The 26,315-nt window shown below is 37.8% G+C and overlaps 1 protein-coding gene across 2 annotated transcripts in view; it reads right to left on the reverse strand.

Annotated features, from left to right (window-relative positions):
- NOX4 (NADPH oxidase 4) overlaps nt 1-26,315 on the reverse strand; it is a 105,240-nt gene that overhangs the window by 75,136 nt on the left and 3,789 nt on the right. For both annotated transcript variants that reach the window (XM_008937632.1, XM_008937624.1), the window contains exons 2-10: nt 18,508-18,618; nt 17,581-17,665; nt 16,838-16,935; nt 14,864-14,891; nt 11,755-11,827; nt 7,158-7,238; nt 2,580-2,808; nt 346-510; nt 135-197 (exon numbers count right to left, since the gene is read on the reverse strand). In XM_008937632.1, the coding sequence (XP_008935880.1) occupies nt 135-197; nt 346-510; nt 2,580-2,808; nt 7,158-7,238; nt 11,755-11,827; nt 14,864-14,891; nt 16,838-16,935; nt 17,581-17,665; nt 18,508-18,618 (933 nt within the window). The remainder of the gene's footprint in view (nt 1-134; nt 198-345; nt 511-2,579; nt 2,809-7,157; nt 7,239-11,754; nt 11,828-14,863; nt 14,892-16,837; nt 16,936-17,580; nt 17,666-18,507; nt 18,619-26,315) is intronic.

Raw genomic sequence — 26,315 nt, forward strand, 5'->3', positions numbered from 1 at the left:
ATTGGTACCATCATAAATGAAACATAAGTCCTTCTAGAGGGAATTTTCACCTTGAAAGAAATAAAGACTGTTTCCTTTTTTGCTTACCAAACCTGAACAAAAAGGAAAGTACAGAAAAAAAAGATATGCCTTACCATTGTAAGGGTGAATGGATGGCTTTCCAGTGCGGACACTCTTGGACAGTGAAGAATAACATACTGAAACAAAATCAGCCAGAGAAAATTAAATGATAGAAAAGATATGTTCAAAACATTCAATGAGCAGTTAGTACATACAAAGTGAAAGTGATGCCCATAGGCCATACTACATGAACAGCAATGATTTTTCAGGGGCACATTAACTCACCTGACCAGGCCTTGCTTTAAAGTTGTCTTTCACCATCCTTACTTCAAGGACATTGGAAGGATGGCTTATCACTGAAGTTATGGTGACTGGTTTACTGCTGCGGAGGTACCGATACAGCCTTTCCACACAGTACAAGCACAGAGGCCCAGAAATCCAAAACCAGGTCTACGGGAGAACAAAGACAGGTTATTTCAAGGACTTTACATTTATGTTTTCTAATTTCAAAACTACACGAACACTTGTAGGACCTCATTTCACATCTATTGTGGAACAGCGTTTTGGTCACCCATAACCTTCACATCTCTCTTAGGTGCAGAAAACCAAGCACTTTATGGAGGTATAATCCATCTAACCAGCAGCATCATCCACAAGCACAAACAATAAATGTATTTGAATAAGATGCTAACGACCTCATTTGCAACCATGTTACTCTGGTTTTATGTACTTGGTTGCAACTGGTTTCAGCAGTGAATGACACATTATGTACACCATTTCAAAATCAAACAGACCAGAGTATTATAAAGCTCCTTAACTTTTATGGAAAAACACTATCTGACAGGCAATATGATTTGACTATTTCCTTTAATCATGTCAGGTACAAGCAAGAAAGTAAGAAAGAAGCATTCTTGTGCTATAGAACTTACACATATCAAGCTAGTTTAAAATCATAGACAAGGAAGAGAAATGGGCACTTTTGAATCATGATTCATTTGCCCCTGTAGAAGATCTGTATGCTAGACAAAGAATGCCCTGGAAGTGCTCATTTCTCTGCACTGATTATATGGGGAGCCCTGGGTGACTACCCCAGACAGAGACATTTGCAGCTGTTCAGCTATATCCCATCCTAAAAGTCAATTACTAACAGCTTATGGCAGAACTAACTATTAATTCCACATCTTCTCAGTCACCCAAGCCATGGCACTGAAGTACTCTCAACCCTCATCCACCTTCCTTTACCAGTTTTTGAAGTTACACATCAGCATCTCTTGCAACCAGCAGAGTATTTAATTTGCTCTGGCCTTAAAAAATTCAGCAGCTCACAAGACCTTTTTTATTTTCCACAAAGCTTTTGTGTTTGTTTTAGACTTGGTTATCGCTAAGTGCATAAAACAACTCCAAATCTGAAAGAGTCCTAAACATTATAAACTGCTAGGAGAACAATGAGTGGCCATTTCTTTCCATGGGTCTTATTTTCCCATAAATAGCTGTAAAGTAGGCATCCTGAAGCCCCAAAGACTGTTTGATGTTCCGTGGGTCATGTGGAGTCATAGATACATCCACGCTTGCAACTTGGGAGTCTTACCAAAACAAAATACAAAGCCAAAGAACCTTGTTGGAGTACTTAACATAGAATTGAGTGGTTTGTATTATGATTACATGCTCCATAGTAAAATGGGTTCCCACTGCAGCTAGTAAGGGATATATGTGTTCTACAGAAAAAAAACAAACAAACAAAAAAAGTTATAATAATAAAGAGAAACTCCTGTGAGGTCTGTTATGAGACCACCTTGAGGGATGGGCCTTGGACTTGTGAATTCCATATTCCCAAACCTCCTCAGGCTACTTGTCAAGACAGCCCAGCTCATCTTTTCTCAAAAGAAAGGGGAAAATTTGGATGAAGAAAAAGCTGCTGCCACAAAACATAAAGAAACAAAAGGCAAATGGAAAACAGAAGAAGAAAAGGCTTTTCTATCCCCACTGTCATCATACTCATTAACCCATGCCACATATAAAACAAGCCTGTCTGCAAACAACAGGCTATACAAAGCCAAACCACAACCAACTGCAACCCAGAAATGAGTATTAGGACTCACATTTGCATGGTAAAAAAGAGAACAAATGGAGTTTGATTATTTCAATTAACTACTGCCACACAATGCTTACAAAGGGACCTTATGAATACGTTACATAAATGTTTGCTCTGAAGCGCTACGCTGTAATTTAAAGTCACATTATTAGCAAGACTAATACATCTCTTATCGTGTCGTACAAAAAAGAACATTACAGCCAAACTCTTGAACATTTTTACACCCTGTTCTATACACCACATTGTAATATAGCTCAAGGTTTAATATAGATTGTTTTTCCCCATCAAATCTTGGAATGCCTGAAAAGATTTTAATAATATTTTCCATTATTAAAACATCTGGTCTGGAAAAGCAATAATTAGTGGTTATGGCTGACTGAAAGACTTGGCATAGCTTGTAATACCTGAAACGTCGGATCATACAGACCTCTGGGAAGTGTGACTGGAACTTGGGTTCCTCGGAACAAATTCTCATAAATTTATTTTGTACAAAGGGTTCTGGTACTGGCAAGTCCTCTGGGAAAGGCTCAGTAGTATAGTCAGGAAACGGCTCTTCAAAAGCCTTTGGCATCATCATATTCTGTCGGAGTGTTTTGTTAGGATTAAAGCAACCAGGAGGGTGTTCCTCTAAGTTGGTCTGGTACTTGAGCACTCCCCTACAGGAAAATAAAAATAGCAAAGTCACTGAAGTAACGGTCAAAACCAAGCAACTTATCTTAATTTGGAGAGGGTTTTAGAAAGCAGTCACAAGGCTCATCTTCTGTAAAAATTTTTATTCCATTGGCTTTCAGGACTTTCAATGAGATTGAGGCTTTGCAACAATAGAGCCCTATGTCACTAGAGGCAAGGTTTAACTTTTCCATCTCACTTGACACTCCCCCACTGAACAGCCTCAAGCTTAATACTGCTTGAAAGGGGGAAGATATTGTGGGAATCTTGAAAAAAAATGAAGTAATCACATTTCCAGTTCAATCACACCCAGGCTGTTTTCACTCATCCTCCCTACAAAGAGCAGGCCCTGTTTTTTAGGGCAATCTGTAGCAGAAGTGTCCTAAGTTGCCAAATCATGAACTGCAGGACTGTTCCCACCACTTGGTGTTTCTCAGGTTTGCACACGATGGCATAATTTGCTCCTTTGAATACCATCTTGTCAAACAGATAGAAGAAAAGAAGAAAGTCCTGCATGGTAGCCAAGGAAATTCTTGCAAATTATTTTGTATTTATTAGCTTCTTTTCAGCTAAAGTTAAATTTATAGTAAAATGAATGAAGAACTTTGCAGCTGCAGCTAGAAATTATGAAGGAAGAAGTGGAAACCCGAGACATTCTGGGATATCTCAGCACATGAATGAATCATTGAACATGAGGAAGAACAGATAATATTAGTAAGAAAATTCCTCAGAAGTACTACTTGCCTCCAAATCTGGATTTGATAACAATAAAATCACAAAGAGGAATATTAAAAAAGCAAAGGGCTAAATGACAGCTGTATAGGACAGTGCTGGGTGGGAAGTAAGGGGCAATGTATGGTGAGATGTGCCCTCTGAGCATGAGGTCATGTGGTGAAGGCTCATCTCAAGCATACAATCAAACATAAGGACATATGTTTCTCCCTCCTCTCCCCAACGTACACACACAACAGCAGCAGTGACACAGTTTAATTCACAAGAAGAGAGAGAAGTAGGACAGCTGCAATACTCTCAACTTAAATGGGCTCCGACAGGCTACTGGCAGGCTTCCCTACTGAAATGTAGTTCTGACAGCTAGTAACAAGCTTCCCACATAGTCTAGTGACTAATACACAGCTTGGAAGTTAAACCTGCACACTCTAAACTCCATGTCCAACCCTGGAAGAATCACAAGTGTACGTGCTCCCATATCCATGCTTCTGTCTGTATTTATTGCCCGATCACGCCTGTTGCTTGCATCTGGCATCACTGTTGGTCACTGCATATTTAGACAGTGGCAGACATCCCCAGCGTTATCCTAGCTCCCTGCTCTGTAAATATTATGGATTTCACTGGAAGTCATGGCACACGCACTATTTTTCCAATCAACTTTGTGTGCATGCCTGCCAGCTGCTCCCACAGCTTCTTTGTTCTACTAGCATCCTAAAAGAGGATTCAAAGTTTTCCTTGAGACATGAATAGCTGAACTGCAAACATAAGCATCCCTTCCACTGATCTCTACTTTGTTTAAACTACTACAGAGTGGTAAACTGGGATGACAAAGCTACCTGTTAACAGATACCCATTTCTGAAGGTGTTAAGGAAAGGCAAGTCACCTTGTACACCTAAGAACAGTTCCCAAAAAGGTTGAGTTCTGCACAGCTCTCAAGGAGCCTAAGACCTATCTATCTTCATATATTTATTTGGTGCAATGCTTCAATACATAAAAACTGTCAGTAAGCAGGAGACAGACATCTTTGGCAAACAAAAATTGGACAGACAAAAGGTAAATCATGTGAAAGTGTCCTATAGGCTGAGCAACACAGCATGCAGGATTTGTATGGACACATATCAACCTCTGCCCCACTTTTCCATCCCAAAACAGAGACAAAAGTTCTCCTGGCTAGAACTGGAAAATATATATCACTATTTCTTGAGATATTTATGATGATAAGCTAGAGGTCAATGGTTCTCAGTGTTTTTACAAGGGATTGCACTGCTCCTATCTTCTCATCCTTCCATTGCTCAGCTCAAGGTGAGTTGCTTGAGAGATCTGCTAAAGGTCAATGTGTGGGTGGAACTTTAAGAATTTCCACCCCTTGGAAGATAAATCCTTAGATAACTCTAATGACAGCAGAACGACCTTATTCTCAGCTCCTGTGAACCTGTTTAATTCCACAGAAATATCAAAATTGGATCAGCTGAGGTTCTAGCTCCTCAAAAATACAAAATCTTTTGTATTTTTTATAGCTCCTTACATTGGTGCTAGAAATATCAAGTTTCTATTTTATGTAAGCTACTTTTAGTTGTTGCTTTACTGTCTTAAAATATAGATAAATTACTGTAGATACGCACCAAGTCTTAAGCCATCAAAATATTGAAAAATTACATTGCAGGAAGTACAAAAGCAATAAAAAGTCTTCAACGATAACTCCCTGAAAGATTCTCCTCTCTCTTAGGGCAGGGATGAAGGAACAAACCAATAACACATGATAGATGAATCTTAGATACTGTTGAGAATTGCTTGGCTACCCTGAAGAAGAGGATACTATAAGAATATACCCATAATAGTTTGAAACAAAACAAGAAGCTAAGAATACTGTAGAAATACTAACAAGGGGAGACTCTCAAGATACGTAAATTCTCAAACAATCTGCCTGCACAGTTCAGCCACAGGAGATGCCTCACTCTGCAGAGTAACTGGCCACGCATCTGCAAATCTCTAAGATGTGCCATGCAGGAGACATTCTGGCACCTAAGCATGGGTATCTAATCTTCCCTTACTCTCAGAAGAGATCTTCTAACTGAAATCACCAATAAAGCCCAGAAATCAATCCAGCTCACTTGAATGTAGATCTTTGTAGCAGCAGGTTAGTTGAAGTATCTTTCAGGCTCCATTGACTGTATTTATTAGAACTCAGACTATAATGGGAGAAAGGCATTCAGAAAACATGTAGAGACAGACATTTAGGCATCTTAAGCTTGATCTCATTCTCCATGACTCATTTTTCTCCCACTTTTAAGTGACACGCCGTTCTTTTAGATTTGTACTGCCTGACTTTCAGTACTAAGGAGGCTGTATACAAGAAGATGCCTGTTTAATGCTTGGTGTATTGCTGCAGCCACAGTTTGCAAACTTCTCCAACTAGACTTCATGAAGTGGCAATGTGGATAGGAATACAATGCACAAAGGATAATATAGTAAAGGAGATGAATTCAACTGAACATGAAAAATACTCTGAAAGCAATTATGGGAACAGATTGCCTAGGGAGGTTAGAGGATCTCTGTCACTAGATGTTTTCAAGAAGTTAGAAAAACACCTGTCAAGAATAATACAGCAAAAGTTTATCCTGCCCCAAGACAGAGAGAATAGGTTAGAACAATCTTTCCCAGCTATGAACATGAGCTATGCCACAGCTAAAAAACAAGGACCACAAAACCCCCCCAAGAACTGGAGTTATGTCCAGGAATTTCAATTGTTTTGAACTCATGATTTCAGTTCACCAGATCTCAAGCTGTGTTTGTTTTGTTTAACAACATATTCATACAGTGACCTTGTGAGGCCTAATTACCTTATATTGGTCACTTTAAGCAGTGGTGCTCAGTGTCACACAGATATTCCAGCACCCTGTGTTTTAGTAGATATTTGATGACACAGAGAGATAAACCTTGTTCAAATACACCTTCCCTTCCCTTTAACAATCTCTGCACCTACATCCACAAAGGAACCTCCAGAGACATCAATGGACCAGATTTTCACACAGCATAACTTGCAGAAGTGGCTTTACCTTGTGGCAGAGCTTGGCTTGTTTGTGCCTGATACAGACCTGAGCATCAGCTTCACATGAACACTGGTCTGATGTTTGTGAAAACAAGAAGAAAAAATAGTAATTTTTTTTTTTTTTTTTTATCATAGCAATGAGAAAAAGGTAGTTAGGGAGAGGCTGTTCCTTCCATCTCCTTTGGAGTCAAAATGGAAGGTAGAGAGGGAAGAGAAAGGGATGAGTAACTTTGCTTCACATTCTCCCCTCAGCATCCAAGTAAGAGGTGGCAGAAAAGAAAGAATGTTTTCTTCATTTCCCACTAGAAACTGGTAAAATGGACAAGAAATAAACTTGAAAGTGAAGAAGTTCTTGTGAGCTGGCTGTAGCAACACACAGTTCTCCAAGCCACAGTCTGAACTTTAAACAAAACACCTGTTGAAAAACTGAAGAGGATAGCATCCTATGAAGAAGTTGGCCCATGGTGCACAAATGAGCTCAGAAAAGGCAGCAGTCAAAGGAATTGCTCTTTCTGGTTGCGCTTCAGGAAAAGGGACAGTGTTTTCCATTTACTTACCCCGAAACATGCAGCATCAACAGCATATAGAAGACAAAGAAAAGGTTGTGTGTATACCAGAAGATGTCATAGTTTGAAACCCTGAAAAGAATAAACCATGGTTCAATGCTTTTTCACTTAGATGGAATCACTGCTAATTTAAAGCAGATCTGTGCACACAGGACATCATTATACACCACGTAGTCATGTAGAATAGTCACAGCCCAGTATGTATTCCTACAGGCACACTGTACTTGCAAGTCATTAGGTGCTGAGAACAAGTGACTGGCACAGGAGTAAAAAGCTGAAAAAGAAAGATGAAAGACACAGAAGTACAGAGCCAGCTGAAGAACTCTTCCTTTATTAGAAGACTTCACTGCTTTCACAGGTCCTACATAGTCCCTATCAGATCTATATATCTAGAATAGTTCTTCAGTATCCAGGCTCAAAACTCAACCTCTTACAGCAAGTGCTTCCTTACGTTCTTCCTGCCCCAGTACAGGGCTGTGGTGCTTAATATGTCACTACTGGTACAACATACAAACGGGTAGTGCAGACAGCAGCAGAAGGGCTGGTGGGAAAGGTAAAAGAAACTTGTGAGGGTATGGAGTGGAAGGAGATAGAGGAGGAAAGGGAACCACAGCAAGGAGGCAACAAGAGGACAGGTAGGAGAATTTTCAGGGCAGGCGGCCACATACAGTGGGGCTCTAGGACTGATGGTCTTGGGAGGAACAAGAAGAACATTACCCCTGTGAGGATCAGGAGAGGTGAAGGGGAAAGAGGACTTCCTTTCATCGGTAGTTTGTTAGGTAATGTAGAAAGAACCAAGACCAAAGAAAATACCCATCTGGAACTGTTTTCTGTTAAGCTTGTTTGTTTTCTCTTGAGTAAAATAGTCACCACAAAACAGCAACAACCAAATGGTTAAGAAAATATTCTACTTCATAGCACACAAACACACCTCTCACACTACACAGCATGGTAGGAGAGTCCCTTCCAAACCCAAAAAACATACCCCCATTCATAAGCCAAAACAATTATTAAACAAAAATCAACCTTAACTCTGAGAACACATTTTAAGAAGCTACTCCGTCAACACAGCTAACTATTTTCAGAAGTTTTTCCCCTCCTATGGCCTTTTACAAAAACAGATAACTACCCTTGCTTCAATGTGTTAAACATATACCGTTTGTTTTTTTGGTTTTTTTTTTTCCTATCAATACAGGATTTGTTTTCTTTTTCAAGACAGAGAAAATAATTTTGATATTCTGAGGGCCTCCAAAATAAAAAACAAGCACAGGAAGTTCTAAGGAGCCCAGCAATAGCAGAGGACTCTGACACCCCCTCTTCATTGTGCCATCCTTCCCCAACTCAGCACCCCACTAACACTTTTTCCTCCTTGAGACTGCTCAAACCATTTCTAACTCCCAACACCCTGGTAGGCATTTCCATGTAGTCACTGTATCTGTAAGGAGTCATGGGAGTAAACATCAGTAACAAAAATAAAGGATGATGATGCGGAGAGTGCAATCACAATGGGAAGGCACAAAGGGAGTAACACTTATCCCAAACCTAAAACAGGTCTTGGAGTTCTGGTTTAACTTGTTACCTTGCTACAATAGCAAAGGCTGGACACTGAACTCATTTTTATTGGATCTTAAGCTTTTTTTTTTTTTTCAGAATACACCAATTTTTCAAAATTTCAATGATGGAAAGTCAGTCCTAGCTTCTGAGATATTGGTCTCAACAGCTATTTATTATTACCAATTGAAATTACTACACACTTCTTGTCTGAATATGTCTAAATATCAGATTCCAGACAGTTGAGCATTTTATTCTTCTTTCATTCTAGTAGATATCTCTACTAGAAAATTCTCACATGTATTAAGTTTCCCCAAATAGATATAATCATGTCTATAATGAAGTCTCTCAGCTTCACATCCTTAAACTAAAAGGATGGAGATCCTTGAACGTTTTACCATGAAGCATATTTTCCAACATTTTAATAATTTTGTATTTCTTACTTGCATCCTTCTTAAGCTGTGTATCCTACAGATACATATAGTATTCCAATATACTCAATAATCTTCCTACTGCTACACGTTCTTCAGAACATTTATTTTATTTACCTCTTCTTGGGATTTAAAATATACTTAATGCACAGAATTAATGCATTCTTAGGAATGCAAAGTCCTGAAAATTTGAGATCAAGCTGAATATTTAATTTTAATTTTAGCTAATCTACTTTTGAAATTTGCAGGTAAATTAACCTACTAAGAAATGTAAGGGGAGATGCTTTAAAGGGACACAGTGAGCAGCACAGCTTTGAAAGAGTATTTCTAACTCTGTTACAGCTAATTTTGAAAAGGAAGATATGAACTGTAGCTTAGAAGATAAAATTGAAGACTGGAATATGTGGTTACAAAGAGACGGCATTGGAGCACCTTATATTTTAATGATGCTTCAAATATATGATTTCCAAAGTCACTAGTAATTGCGTTCAATAGAAATACTCCTGAACAACATTAATTTGAAAATTAGCAGAAGTGTAAACATTTATTCACAGAGTTTATTGTACTTTCTAGTAACTTCATGACCCTTCCAACAAACAACTACTCAATAAAAGATGTTGGTCTAATTCTCAGGTATGATGTAGCAAAACTTCAGAAAATTTTTGAAACCATACTTACTTTCCTCTTTCAAAACATAAGCAGCTAATTCAATCCTCCTAATACTTATTCCCATAGTTTACTGAACAAGTAAATGAACAAAAATAGCAGGTTAATCATGCACTGAAAAAATTCAGGAAGAACATATGAAGGAAAAAATGGTTAAGCAGCTCAGTGTGAAAAAGCAGATTAGGGATGAAATCCAAGAGAGTAAAATAGTCACTGGAATATTTTTTTAAAAACCTAGTTTCTGCTAGGCAATGAACAATTACAGTTAATTTTCCTAAAACTATAGCATGAGCTTAGCCATCATAAGGCACATGAGAATCCACAGGGAAAGAAAAAGGACAGAGAGATGCACAATGAAACTTGGTTCCTTAGGAAACTACACTATAAAGACAAGCTTGAGCCATATGCCTAAGGGAGAAGCCAGGATAAAATTTCTAAATAAGAATTATTGCTAGAGTAGCAGGAGATGCGGATGATCTCTTAAGGGCTTTGATACTGCTGGCTAGATGGCAGAATGACAAGAAAGCACTTCCATTTAGAGCAATTGAAGAAGGAAGTAACAAGCCTGTAACTTGGAACTATGGAAACCATTATTGCATGAATCCTAAAATTATGATTTCCAAGAATATCTTTGCAACTATATGTATTTTCTAAGTTTCCCAATCATTAATAAATGCTGGGTTTTTTGTTTGGTTTTTTTTTTCCCCTAATTTATCACAGCCTTGGAGAAAACACGACTTTGTTCTGGCTCACTGCTGCAGAGTGAAGTAATTGTTTGATTTTTCCATCTTCCCAAAACTGGCTTACTTTTGCAAGAAGAGCCATCTGTGTGGACTATGTAATGTGCAGCCATGTCTGACATCTTGCGCAGCAGTCTTATCCCACAGTTCTGTAGCCTACAGTGGCTCACAAAGGTCTAAACCCTGGAATTATCTTTGTCTACAAAAAGTGCACAAGTATTTGCTGAACCACCTTCTTCAATCAGCACCTGATAACGTTGCAGCTCAGGAAAGACAAATTCAACAGAGTTAAAACCATGTATGTAGCTCCCATCAGTGAAGCACTATTCATCTTTGAAGGCATGGAATGAAAATATCCATCAGTGTTTGCTGAATGAGGTATTTACATAATCAGTCTTTGGATACACCAGACACTGCTATAAAAATCAAGGGATTTTTTATGTACTTCAGTTGCAGAATCCAAGCCTTAAAAAAGCTACAACACTGAGCTAGATCCTTCAAGATACCAATCACTCAAATGTACTAGAGTATGTGTTCAACAACATTGGTGCAGCACGTGAACCCCCTGGAGGACCAAATCTTTAGAAACCCCAGCAGCTGCTCTGAGCCAATACTGCAATGCTGTTTCGAATTATTATCAACATTAAAAAGAATATATCTGACAAACAGATGCAGAGCTTTAAAAAAAGCTACATTTTACTTAAGTAGCACAACTCTGCTTAAGTTTGCTTCACTGCTGGGTTTTGGTGGTTTTTTTGCTGCCTTTTTTTTTTTTTTCAGTTTGTTTTTACAATCAGTTGGTGAAATAATTAGAGATAATGATGGCATATTATTTTTCCAGTGGACTTAATTTATGCATTGGACAGAATTTTCCATATGTTTAGTTTTCCCTGTACAAATAGGAAAAAAGAACCATTTGAATTTTAAAGGTCTAGTTTTTTTAACTGAGCACAATCCTCAAACAATATTTTTCTCTGAATGCAATTTAATCAGGTTCTGTAATTTTTTGAATACAAAATTCACTGTGCTAATTTACCTGCAAGCTAGTAAAACAAAAAATAGGGCAAGAAAACTGGTATTTTTAACACTCATTTAAATACTTGTTGCCTCATATTGCATTTACTGTTCATCCCCTCAAATCAGTATGAGAATTTGATTACTCAGATGGCATTTTTCAGCATAACAATCAGATTGTCTTACCTGATGGCATATGTAGAAGCTGTACACATTAGGAATAATACTAACACCATAAGGACTCCAGTCAGACCTGGAACTAAAACAGACATAAGATAACTTACACTTGAACTGTGAAGAGGCCTACTTGTCTCCTATGACCTTTTAAGAAAGTGGAAGTTATTAGACACAGAAATCATGATTCAAGCTCTTGTATGTATTTATCTCTTCAAGACAGTTCATGTATCAAACTAGATAGAAGACCTGTTGTGTTATTTCCCACCTTTCCAGAGAAAAATGCTCTTTCCTTGTATTTCATCATGCATCACTAATTTCCCATTAGTCTTTGATCCTGTAATCTTTTGTTCTTTACATTTGTCCCTAAACAGGTAACCAAGAACAAATTTTGTCTATTTGTTTATTTGTAAGATTGACTGTACAAGTTTCTGTTTTTATTTCAAACTCTAAACTCTGTTGAACATGGCAATTAAAAACCTGGTCAGGGACAGAATTTCAAGCAAATCAATTTCTATACAAGCTGTCACTACAATTGTTTGCCAACCCATTTCATTCTGGAATGAGAAAGAGTCTGGAATTACTCTCCATGGCATTGTATCATGCCTGAAATTGTTGCCCATTGAGCAAGGTCTGTGAGAGTGATCTACAGCCAGTATTTGAAAAGTTAAAAATACTAAGGATTGGACTCATCTGCTCAAATGCAGACTTCTATCAGACCTAGTCTATCCTTGGCTCTTTTTGAAGTCAAAGAGCAATTCCATCCTAAGGTAGAATCTTATCCATAAAGTATAGTAAACCATCAGCTTACATATAGATTAGAAAACTCCCAACTGAAGTTGCCACTTTTTCTGAGCACCTTACCTTCAAATTGCCATCCCAGGAAGTAAGAATTTGAATTAAGAAGTAAGAACGTAGAATCCATAAAGCATTACATCAAAACCTTCTGTTTTCTGAAAAATGGTAAGTTTTAACCATAGTTTCTGTTCACCCTAAAAGCCACATGTTTGGGTTTAAACACAGCCAGTCAGGCCAATCACCAAACACAAAGCTAAGTAAATGCTGGATTAGTGTCAGAATATAAGTGTCTCAACCAGCTTTCATGGATGTAAAACGCAAAATTGGTCCAGGATCTTTTACAAGATCACATCCTGGTATTAAGAGCAAGCTAATTTTTTAAAAGATTGATGATGATTATAAACTCTTTAGCAATAATCAAACAACTTCAAATGTTATCTTTTTATATGCTTCTCAATAAACACTTTTTGAAAAGGCTGATACCCAATATTTGATACATTCCAAATCACTATTCAGTTTTAGAAACCGTAGGAAAAATCCTGGTCCTACAATAAATGGAAGTTTTGTCATGGACTGCATAAGAAATATAATTTTACACCTTCATTGAAAACTTACAATTAAAAGTAGTTGTAAATATGTAGCATGCAATCATCTCCCCTCTGACACAAATACTTCCAGTCCAATTGCAGTACAACACTTGATCCAACTTCCTACACTGTCACTCAAGCCACAGGTCACCTTTTACGTGCAGTTCTTCAATTCTCTTCTCCATCAAACTGCAAACATGAAATCACTCACAACCTTGCTCCAATTAATCAGTGCATTTTTAGTAGTTCCTCTCCTCCCTGTCCCTCTTTTCCTCCAGTAATTATATCTTTAACACTTGTTCTTCCCACAGTAAGCCTCACACCCTTATACAAGAAGGTTCTAAAAGGTGATCACACTATAAATTCCCCCAATTCCTCATTTCTTCTCTTCACTGTGTTAAAACAAACAAACAAACAAAAAAATCTGCCAATAAATGTAGTTCTGAATTTTTTGGAAACAGACCATTTTTTTGCTATGTTTTGGTCTGGGGCTTTTTTTGCATATTTGTACACCTCCCAGTCCAGCCAAATCTTCCTCCCTGTCTGGGCACTCCCACAGCACAAACAATAAATGTTAATTATCAGTCATTAGGATGGGGAGTGATCTGAGGAATTTTTAATTTAAGATGACCTGTAATCACTTCTTTTTGCAACACTGTGGTCAAACTGGCTGTCACGGGGTAACAGGAGTTCCATCTTGCAGGTCTTCTGCTCAACTAGACAGGTCTCAGTGTTCCTAGAAGCTGTGATAAAATTTGATGAAGCCTCTACACTCATTCTTCACCCCAAGTCCTTCTCCTTTATTGAAGATATTAAATATACTAACTGCTCATTCTGATTTTCCCTCCCCGTCTTTAACTCCCTCTTCTGTGAGTTACCTTTTTTCAAGCCCCCAGTATTAATTCACTAACTACACCAGTTACACAAACTATTTCCAGGTAGCAATGAATTTGTACCTCAATTTCTATCATCTTACTTCTGCACTTCCTCTACTCTCAACTGACCTAAACCTTGCTTAGTGTTTTTGGAAAGCCCTTTCCTACAGGCTGTGAATTCTAGTAAATGCATTGGGATTGACAAGTCTAGAACTCCATTTATTGCTGTTCAGACTGATTCCTTTGGACATTGCCCTACATGCTACCAAGTTGAGATTTTTGCATTTGTTCTAAATAATAGTGAAAGAGAGATGAACTCAGAAAGGATCTTTACCTGCAGGTGAAGCACTACAGCTCAGGCTTGTGCCTACCCTTCAACACCTAAACATTGCTCCCTTCTAAACTCCTGCACCAGAAATGCCTTACCTTATTTTTTATGAGTGCTGAAGCCTGATTCCCATGTAACAGTTTAGAAGGTTCTGAAGTCACATCAACCCTTAAATAAACCAGCTGAAGCAAGAAGATCACTTTTTTGCTGTATCTCTTTTTCTAGAAATTAGATCATTCAGGAATTTGGGTTTAATATTATGCAGAATCTCTGCTTGAAACTGATGATTTTCCACTGACTCATCTGTACAATAACAGCTTTGAAGATGCTGCTCAGCCTGCAACAGGGTTTATGTAACTCCTCCCTCCTGACTATTGGATAAGCAAACCCAGGTTATATTAAAACAAATAACACATCTCAACCTAGCTGAGATAGAACAAATGGAGCATGCAAACACAGGATCAGAATGTTTTGTCTAGAGAGTGATGATGAGAGGCAGCAAACTTTCTCATTCAGTGTGGCAACAGACTTACCAGTAGCAAAAAGCAATTTCCTCGGGTCCTGAAAAAGAAATAGAAAGAAAGAAAAAAAAAAGATTTATATCAATAAATTATTTTATAGCTATAGCAATAATATAATAATGGTAAGTAGCTCATAAAGCTCATACCCTTGAAGGCATAAACAATCTCTAAATTTAGATGCAGGAAAAGGTTTGGTATTTGGTAACAGTTTACGTTGACTGCAATTCAACATAAACTAAACCTTTCTATTCCCTCAAAGAAGATAATTCTGATCTGTTATGAAAAAGTGGGATCCAGATAATTTTATAGATATTTACGTTTGAAAATTTAACTTTACTCAGTTACCTCATACCTTTGGGAGGAGAGAGGGGACCAGACAAGAGAGACTTTGAATTTAAATGAGACACAATCAGCAAGCATTTTACTGCCAGTTCCATCATCAAGAGATTTGCAGTGGACTGTAGTGAAGCAGAACTGAGCACAAAGGACCCGAAGATACAAGGCCAGATGTTCCTGTGTCCTTCACCGCATATGAAAGGAAAAGGGGATATGCCAGCTTCACAGGAAACCACCTCTCTCCCCATGAGTCTTACATCTCATGAGGTTTTGTCTTCACTGCAGAGAATAACTATTTTTTTAAAACTTGCAGTGAGATGCAAAATGATGGGAGGTGAACAGTTCTCACACAGATCAGGAAAAACGAAGCATCCCTCTCCCTGACCTTGTAAGCACCCAGGTGTGTGCACCCATGTACAGAAGATGACAGTAGCATCCAGACTGCCCACCACAGTTATAAAACAGGTTTAAGTGGAATTCAAGAAGAAAGGTTCAACAGCTACTAGAGTACCTAAAATACTGGAGTTACTCACATCCTAAAGTTACTAAAAAACATGTTATTATCTTCATTTTCTATTGCAAAATTCCCAAGGCTGCTTAGTACAGGCTGCCATGCACACCCTGGTGAGTTCTTGCCTCAGGCAAGCTCCTGTTAATGTTCCTGATGAGGCTAAGCCTATTAGACCACTCCTAAGACATTCAGACACTCCAGCCTCAGCACAATAGTTGGTGTTGGCATGTCTGTCTGCCATAGAATAGCTCCGTGATTAGATCATTTACCCAGGGAGTGGAAGACCTTGGTTGTTGGTCCTTATGCGCCTGGGCTGAGTCAAGCTTTCCTTTTCCAGGAAAGGATGCAGCTGGGATAGGGTCATTCTAAATCTTTCCTAATGAAGCTGGTAGAAAAGATATGTAGACTTGAGACTAGAATGAATATAAACAAGAGAGAACTTGATTGTAAACCAAAGAAGAAAGAGTCCTGGACTCTGGTCTTGCTGCAGATCTCTCTTCAATGCCAAATGCACAAGGAAGCACCTGGAGGAGGGACTAGAACTCTGGTATGCCTGGAGGAGATCTGCGCCACAGTCAGAAAAATCCTGCAAATCAAGTATTTCTTAAGTAGAAATCAGCTTCCAGCCCAGCTCATGCATATAACTAATGATACTCTTAGCATATGTACTCCAGTTCCCACTGCAGTTTAAAAATGCAAAATCAGTCCGACATCTCACTATCCTCAAATCCCCAGTATATGTCACATAGCACTCTGTTCTAAATAGTGCAAATGCAGAATGTGTTCGCCCAAACGGCAGCAGAAGTGGCTCAACCAGGCCCACTCAAGGAACAGAGAAAAGCAGAAAAGTGGAAGCAAGAGAACGGGATGCCAGGTGAAAGGACCTGATGACAACATTCTCCACCTTAAAATCCAATAGGACCGAATCCTGCTGGCTTAAGCAAAAAGTGCTCAATACACGCTTTGTCTGGAAAAAGAAGTAAAATCCACATCAATCCACACAATGGTGAGCTTTCAGTGCACAAAACAGCAGCACTGTATAGATTGTAAGATGGATCTTAAAATGGAATTGAATACATAAATAATCATCTATTTAATTATATACTTGAAAGTAAAATATGAAAGGATAGCTAGCTCACCTCGCCACGATAGTTTGCCGCATTTAGTGCCAGAAAATCTTCATTGTAGTTCTCAGAAAAGTTGAGAGCATTCACCAGATGAGCAGCAACATGTAAAACTACAAAAAATCAGAGTAAAGCTGAGATCCATAAGTGAGAGCTAGATGTTCCCCTGAAGTAAAGTGGCTACCTAGATGCCAAGCTATAATCACATCACCTGCATGAGATGCATCAGGGATTCAGGAATTATTTTTCTGAAGTAAATCAGGTTATAGATATTCATGGCAGAAATCTATATACATTTTAAGATTATTTTTTTTTTTTAATACTACAGCAATCATTTCTGTACTGCAATGTTTCAACTGGAAGACAACATTCAAGGTGTCTACCCAAGAGTATTAACTAACTGGGTATTTGTCTCTGATGATCTCTCTTCTGCATATAAGCCTGTAGCACTTTGCTACTTCACTGAAATTCCCTGGGAACATTAGAGGGTCACTCATAATGGTGGATTTTGACCTGATCTGATATACCTGTCCTCTTACACTCGGCATACTGAGGAAACATTCAACATTAGAATGTTAGCCCATCTGTTTAAAGGAAAAATAAACCAAAACCCACACACATACAAAAAAGCACTCACAACTTAAGACAGGGAAGCACAGAGCAAGACTACCCCCAAATGTATTGTACTAGAAAAACCACAAAGCACTGCTGCAGTGTGTTTCCCAGACAAGCTGCTGCTCAGCACTGTAAGATCTCACCTGAAAAGATGCATATTGTAACACCACACGTCACGTGGAAAGTTTTACTTTTATCCAGTAGCCTTCTGGTCTTCCTGTTGGCAACCTAGTAAGAGAAGAATTCAAGCAATCTCTCTTCTAAATCAAAGCAAAGAAAAAAAAACACTAACAGCAGCTGAGGTGGTAAGACAGCAATTTCAGCTTTTACTGGGTTTAACACTCTTGCAAGCACAGTACCTAAATTTAAAAACTACAGGATTATGTCAATGAGCCAATTTTGAGGTCTTAATGAAGAAATTACAGTTAGATCTGTTTTACAGGAGCACGTAAAGTAATGTCCCTCCTGGCCTTAAAATTTAGGATCACCGATTCTTCTAGCGAGCAGGATCAGAAAGAAAGCTATATTTGCATACATACATGCATCTATAGGCATCAAACATGACAGATACTGTCACATGATAAACAGAATTCAGAGGTTCAATTTGCAACCATCTAGAAAACACAGATGTTCCTTAAAAGCATTACTTACATTTCTGTAGAAGCCACTGGCAAAACACAAACAAGCTGAACTATTGTTTACTGAATACTGTTACAGAAAACAAATACTCTTAGCTTTGCCAGAACATTTTTTCTCCCATAATGAATATATCAGGGTGAGTATTTTTATTTAAAGTTCTTTCTCTGGTTACAGTTCCACAGCAACTCCTGGTCCTTCAAAAATGTGTTGAAGAAACCTTCCTCACAACAAGTCAAATCAAAGCAGACAACGACAGCGAAGCCATCGTCTTCAAAGGCATCACGAATCTACGCTGAGTGTCTGATATTTGTACCACACACACACATACTGCATAACAAACAGGGCTGTAACACATTTTTCCCTATTATTTTTAGACCAAACAGAAACCAGGGCCCTCATCTGAACTGTCACATTCCAAGGACAGTACTTACCTTCTGAGATCCTCTCAGGAAGGCCAAGAGAACACGGCACATTGGTAGAAGGACCAGGCAGCAGTTGAGATTGAGGACAGATGCTGAAGCTCTGCTAACACACAATCCTAGCTGAACAAATATAGCAAGATTAGATTACAAGGAGAAAAGACACTCTAATGCTTCAGCTGTCAGTATTCAACCTCCTTTTCTTTGCCGTGAAACCAAACACTTCCCATATTCTCTTGACTCACCAGAATAGTTGAGTTTCATGTCTTACATGTACTAGAAAAACAACTCTACACACTGTATGCTGTCCTGTTCTCCAAGGGAAACAGTTCTCCCATTTGCATCAAAAAATTATTCAAAATTAATTTTGTTAGAAATAATGTCAGCAAATGGCAACTTTCTACTGAAAGAATTATTATCCTCATCAGTACTGAAAGCCACATGGAGCAAAACATATCTGAGACAACAATAAGCATCCACTGAGAAATTATCTCAAAGCTTCAATGGACATAATTAAATAAGAAAAAGGGATAAATGCTATGAAGACACTGGACAGCCACTTACATAAAGTGTAGTGATCTTCTGGAAAACAAGCCAGAAAGATAGATATAGATAGATAGACAGATAGATATAAAATAAATCAATTCAATGAAACTAAAAATACAATATTGTTTCAAGGACTGTTATGAAATTGTTATAGAACTCTTCATCCATTCACACTACGCAGTGCCATATTTGGACCTAAAGAAAGCAGGGTTTCTTCACTTTACCTATTCAATAGCTAGCAACTGTAATGAAATCTAATTTCACTAATGCTTTCACTGGTATATTTGGAACTTACATAATTAGAACAAAAACACTTGTCAAATAAATGAACAGAGCACACATTAATGTCATAACCCTGTATTTTTTAATCTTATTATATTCTTTCATTCATTTATGATTTTTTTAAAAATTAGAAAAATGCCATTGTTCTCCTAGTTATTAGGTTGAATTACCATTTTACTAGGTTACATAAAAGATGCTTTAAATTGTCAACAGATTTCTGGAATTATATTCTTACAATGTCCTTCAAACCCGCAGTTTTTCAACCTCAGAAGAAATTAATAAAAAATATTACAATACTGTAAGATAATTCAAATAGTGAAGAGGTATGTGAATGATCTGAACAGGTACAAATTATCTAATAAAAATTACTAAAGATTTATTACTTTTTCAAAATGAAACTATGTCAAAAAAGAGCATTTGTTATTTCTCAGTAAAAAAAAATAATTGGTGAAACATTGTATTTGTATTTTTCATATCAAGAAGAATAAAATCAGAGAGAAGCAAAAAGGTTTTATTTATTTGGAAATATTTTTTTACAATTTATTTCTTACTTTTGTTAGAAAAGCCCTGTTGTTTCAAAATTTGTAGCTGCTATTCATTGGTTTTTACAGGCTTACCTACATGTCACAGAAACGGATGAATACATAAACTATTAAAAAGAAAGTAAAGAAAATAACTGAACTTCAGCATGTCTAGCAAGATCATGACAGCATGACAGGAGCTTCTTAAAACATCTTAGCTTAAAACATCTTAGCTTAAAACATCAAAACTACATGCTCTCACAGTTAGTAACAGAACTATCCCACCTTCTCTGCAGGATATCTAGGCACAAAACCAGCAGGCAAACAGAAGATAAAGATGTTCAATCTACCTGAAGTGTCAAGCTCACCACATAAATCCCATTTTTCTTCAGCCTACTTTACATTATTTAGTTAGAGTTCTCGGGGCCTCCTCACTAGACGTTAGTAGTTCCACAGAACAAAGCAGTCATAAAGGCTTCTTCTCCCATGAGAAGCAGGAGCAATTACCCCACAAAATATGCTCTACCTTGTTTTCTGCCAGGTAAATATGGGATCCCTGGCAATAGTCCCAGGAGCAGATCTTGTGAAAGTTACACTGAGAAGGACAATTTACAACAGAGGCATGTCTAACCTACTGAATTGCAGAAAATAAGACTAGAATGAACCACATCACTTAGTTCTTTCCCACTCGCCAGACCTCCTCCACTGTTTCTTCCAATGTACTGTTGGCTCTTTTTTTTCCAAACATAAAACCTCCCTTGTGTCTATTTCACAGAATCACAGAATGGTAGGGGTTGGAAGGGACCTCTGGAGATCATCTAGTTCAACCCCTCTGCCTAGAGCAGGCTGCACAGGAATGTGTCCAGGAGGGGTTTGAAAACCTCCAGAGAAGGAGACTCCACAACCTCTCTGTTGTGGACAGCCTGTTCCAAGGCTCTGTCACCCTCACAGGAAAGAAATTTATGTTGAGGTGGAACTTCCTGTCTCCAAGTTTCTGCCTGTTGCCCCTGTCCTATCACTGGAGACCACTGAAAAAATACTGGCCTCAGCCTCTTGACACCCATCCTCCAGATATTTATAAACACTGATAAGATCCCCTCTCAGTCTTCAGACTAAACAGCCCCAGGTCTCTCAGCCTTTCCTCATAACAGAGATGTTCCAGTCCACTAGTCATCTTCACAGCCCTCTCTGGTACTCTCTCCAGTAGTTCCTTGTCTCCCTTGAACTGGAGAGCCCAGAACTGGACACAGTACTCCAGATGTGGCCTCACTAGGGCAGAGTAGAGAGGGAGGAGAAACTCCCTAGAAGACCTGGTGGTCACACTCTACTGTTACTGTTTCATCCGTTACTTCACACTGTTCACATGCTCAATGAAACATTATTCTTGCTACTTTTATCTCAGAAACTATGTTCTTCAGACTTTAGATCACACTCTCCTCCCCACTCTGGACACTCCCAGCTGGTCCAGAACCCAAGTGCAATGACTACAAGTGATCACCTAGCAACAATGGCCACAACTTCAGCAACCAAGTTGAGATTTTACTCAGTGCTGATGTCACTTTTCACTTCAAAATACGATTTTAGAAAGCTAAAAAAACACAATAAGTATTCCTCTACCCTTGGCCACAATAGTTTAAAGTGACTTCAGAACATCATAAATATTTTTGGACTATCATATAAAATGGCAATACCCTTGAAATGATTGGACTTTATGGCAAGTAAAATGTCTCTATAATGTTCCATTTGCATATAAAAGACTGTCTCTATTTTCATTATTATTCCTCTAAAGGGAAGCTAACAATGAGCTATACACCTCATAAAAGTGATAACTTCAAAAACATGGTCATTAAACACATAGAAGCATTTTTATTAGAGCTTGCTGGTGTGCTACAGTATTTCAGTGATTAAATGAGCATGATTTGAAAAACCCAAGAATTATGTAGAACAAATGTTATGCGAAACCCAGAAGTAAACTGAGCCATTTTTGTAGCCCTTGACTAATACTCAAAAAAATGAAAAATTCTGCAATACATTTAATAAGTAAAACACTTTTAAAATTGTAATAATTTCTATTTTATGACATATATGATACGTCATTAGTTTACCAAGAATTTATGTTGTCTTTGAGTCTAAACATAAACCAGACACGACATCAGTTATCCACGACTGACTTTACCAGGGACAATTACTCTCCTTACAAAAATTCAACTAAAGAGTCTAGTTTGGAATAGTCTAGAACAGAGTTAACTCTACACTGTATGGTATTAAATAAATTAAATAACTGATTTTAAGAAATAAGTAAATGTCACACAATGTAATTAGTAGGAAAAATATTAATTAGCTATGATGAGTAGAAAAAGCTACCCTACTAATCTTTCATTATTTAACAAATAGAAAATATTCATTCAGAATGCAATTAATATGGAAAAATGTCCTTACATTAATTTTAATTCAATACTATCAGCATCTGTACAAAGGAAAAAAAAAAAAAAAAGGAAAAAAATGAGCATGAAACAACTTCTTCAAATATGCATTGCACTACTTGGAAAGTGAGATTCAAATATTTTCACCAATGGTTCCGTTAAGGTTGTATTCTGAAGAAATACATTTGGCCAATGTTTGCTGCAACAAGCCCATGACCAGTTGGAAAACAATGATAAAGTTATACATTTAGCAATGCTTAGAATCACAATCCATGCAAAATGCAGAATAACAGAGTACTAAGTTTGCTCTCAACATACATCCAAAGGCTAAAAATATCCATGAAACTAATTCTTTCCAAATGGTTTCTAAGTGTTCTCTTTCCTAACTTCCTTTGCATTGCCTGGGTGGCATAGCAACAAATTAACATGATGCATTGTTGGATCTTTAAACAATGGTAGAATAAAAGATGATTTTTGCTCCAAGGCAACTCACTGGTTCTAGAAGGGAATATATAACCTTATTAAGTAGCTAAGAAATGAGAGATGTATAATCTCTATTTCCTAAGGTTATTGAATATTGTTGTCTTAACACAAGAAAAAAAAAAAAAAAAAAAAAAAGGTGTTATATCATGTTTGTGGCATGTGAAATTTCTGTAAGATCAAAAAGAGAGAAAAAAAAACCACCCCCAAAATCTCAACTGGACAATCTCTTTAATCCACCTTTGCTGGTATCACATCCAAGCATTTGACAACCTCCTTCTATACCCTGCCTACAGAGCACCACACATGCACTTATCCCATTGATTCAAAGAGAATTAATCAAATTCACAGAGTAAATCTGTGGCAGAGATAGTAGGGAACTGGACACACTACAAACTCAAATCCTAAAAACGAGGCTAGATTTTTTCTCCAGACAAATACAAAGCAATTGTCCTATTTTCTTTCTTCAAAGGAGCAGAAAATGGCTCCAAAGACAGAGTGGAAATGTAAGTTCTCCAGCTATCCCTGTCTAATGTACAGACCCACAGAAATCAGGATTGACTCTTGGCTATGCTTATAGCGAAGAAGCGAAGAGTCAAGTCTCTTTGGATGTTCTGTGTGTTGCTGCCAGCAAAGTAGGGGAAAGAAGCTTCCCTGTAGTTAGGCAAATTATTTCAGTATTAAGTTGAGGGCTAAAGTAATTTACTGTGTACCACAGAATTCCCCAGAGTTTGTCAGTTATAAATACAGAGATGAACACTACCTGCAACCTCCGTGCACAGAGATTTAATATTCCATACATGGCTGCAAGCATTCTGGAGAGCAGAATACAGGAAAACCAACAAAAACTGTCCAAGCTCACCTTTTAAGCCCATCTTGTAGAAAAAAAAATGGAAGAATACGATAAATCCTTTCAAACCTAAAAGTGATATGATTCTGTTTCTCAAGACTTCACTACCTACGAGCAACAATCTTAAAACAGGTCATGGTGCAGTAGAGACACCACACTTGATTCTTTCTCTGGAGGTCTTTCTTTCAACTTTTTCAATCTTCTGTGGTTGAGGGAAACTTGAAAAGTTTGGAAAGACTCATAAGCCACATGCTGCTCTGCAGACACAGGTCATAGATCCCCTCCCCAAATCAGTACCAAAGCAGCTACAAATATTTCTTTTCATAGGCAGGACAAACAGTGCTACACAATGTGCTTCTTTTTGATCTGATTTCCTTTTCTTCATAGACCTTGTTTTGAGTAACAGAACACAGATAATCAAGATGAAGGTCAGATAGCTCTGAATTCTATGGGTAGCAATTATTCCTTCTAGGCATACCAAATCTCTCTGAGAGAGAGAAGAAAGAAAAGGCAAAATTTCTATAGAAGCTTGACTTGGTTCTGTTCCTGAAGATGGAAGGTTTAAAGGCAAGACTGTAAATGCCAACCTCATGTACTGCAACCCTTTAAGAATTATTTTAAGACTAATGGTGTAATGTTTTAGAATCACATTTGAAAAAGTATATTAAGTATTAAAAAAAAAAAAAAAAAAAAACAGCAATCCTCTACACAAAGAATTTAGGAGCAGCCCAACTCTCTACGCTAATTCAACTTCAGTCTTCTGCTTAGACATATGAATCAGAAGTTGGATATGACATTACAGAAAGGGCGGAATATCAGGAGTGGACAATGGCAACAATATTTTAAACTCTTTCATGAGCTAAGGGGTGTCTTCCATGCACTACTGAGAATCACTATTCTCACCATTTACTTGTGACTCTCCAAACAGGCAATCCTTGAAGGTTTCCCTTCTATTTATGTCCATGTATTTAGGTCATGTTCTCATTTTATATGCAGTACCTTTGTGTTAGATGTAATCCTCCTCCTGCTTCAATCATCATTCAACCTGAAGAAAGCAACTACCTTAATCTGGAATTCAGAATTAGCTTCTGACTTCTCTGATAATTTCCAAAGAAAGTTTATTCACTTAGATTTCAGATCAAATGTTCATCTTTATCAATCTGTTAATCAGTTAATTTCATCTGTTAGAATCCTGACCTCAAGAAACACAGTTTTAAATAATACTTTTGTCAGTGTTGCTGAGTTACTGGTTTCTTTTTGTGCCAGGCAGAACGATACACACACACAAGTGTGTATCACAGGTTACCTTCCAGATTTGAGTCTTCCAGACCGTTCTTCTTCTATAGAAACATCACAAAGCATGACAGTATTTTATATATAAATTAGCAATAAGATCTTGAATGGTTGATCCTCCAAGATGCATCAAGAACTAAACTCCACAAATTTGGTCATGAGTCAAGGGTACCCAAGTCCTCTTAAGAGATTCACAACACACTGCAACTCAATGCCAGAGCAAGAAGTTACTTATTGTCATACCTGAGTCACAGACACACAGAAGTGATGCAACATCTGCTACTAAGGGCTTCCTTTATGTTGAACTATTTCCCCTTATCACAACGCAGTACGTAATACAGCCTGCAATACCAGTCCTCTGGAAAGTACTGCAGCTATTTTTATTTTAAGACCCACCATCGTTGGACTACCATGGGAACCCCCAAATAACACATAATATAAAGAATAATCAGCCAAACAAACATTGTGACCATAACTCAGTTCTGTTCTACACAGAGTATTATGCAATGATCACCTTAAAACAAGGAGTAACGATGACACATCCACATCATACAGTAGTAAAAATTTCAGTTAATCATTTGAGATGTAGCTTTACTAATTGAACCTTCACTATTGACAGTTTCACAACTCATGCATCTGGAAAGATGTAAGTTCTCCCGTAAAAGTTAATAATATAGATGTCCTTCACAAGATTACTGACATCTGAGCTGAGGAAAAAAAAAAAAAAAAAAGCAACCAAAAAAAACCAGAACAACTATATGGTGTCAACTCCAACTTCTTCACTGACTTAGAACTGAGAATAATCTCAGCAATGACGCTGAACTGTGAGCTGTCCAGGAAGGACAAAGGGTTGAAGGAAAAAATGTTTTGGCAAAGAAAATCCAGAATGAGGCAAAGAGAAAGCCAGAAGAGATGTACTTGCAAATTCAAGGGGACTATCTAAATAAGGCCTTGTGGATTAACGCCCTTCAGTCTTCATTAGGGAACCCTGCAGATATACAGCTTCCATAGCAACATAAATCTATTATTAGACATTTTTGCAACATGTAACACTCTAAAAAGCAAATCCCAAATAGCCTGGTTACAAGACAATTAAACAGCAAAACCATGCTGCATAAAGGAAAATAAAGGGTCAAGATACACAACGCCTTCCAACGCTTAGATATGTGGGGGAAGCAGGCAGCAAGGTAGTTGCACAAACATCAATGAAAGCAGAATTTGGCCTCAATTAGCAAAAGGCAGAACTTTTTCTTTTCAGTCTTATTTTCAGTTGTTCAATCTTTTCCCAAAGAGACTCTTCTGAAAATGCATTTTCTTCACTTTGGTCTGAAACCCAGAACATTATCTTTGCACTAACAGAGGATGCATTATCATCCATTGAGAACATTACAGTCTGAGCAGGGACTAGAGAGGGAATAGGGCAAG

Source organism: Merops nubicus, unplaced genomic scaffold, assembly GCF_000691845.1.
Source record: "Merops nubicus isolate BGI_N331 unplaced genomic scaffold, ASM69184v1 scaffold12560, whole genome shotgun sequence".
Taxonomy (NCBI): Eukaryota; Metazoa; Chordata; class Aves; order Coraciiformes; family Meropidae; genus Merops; species Merops nubicus.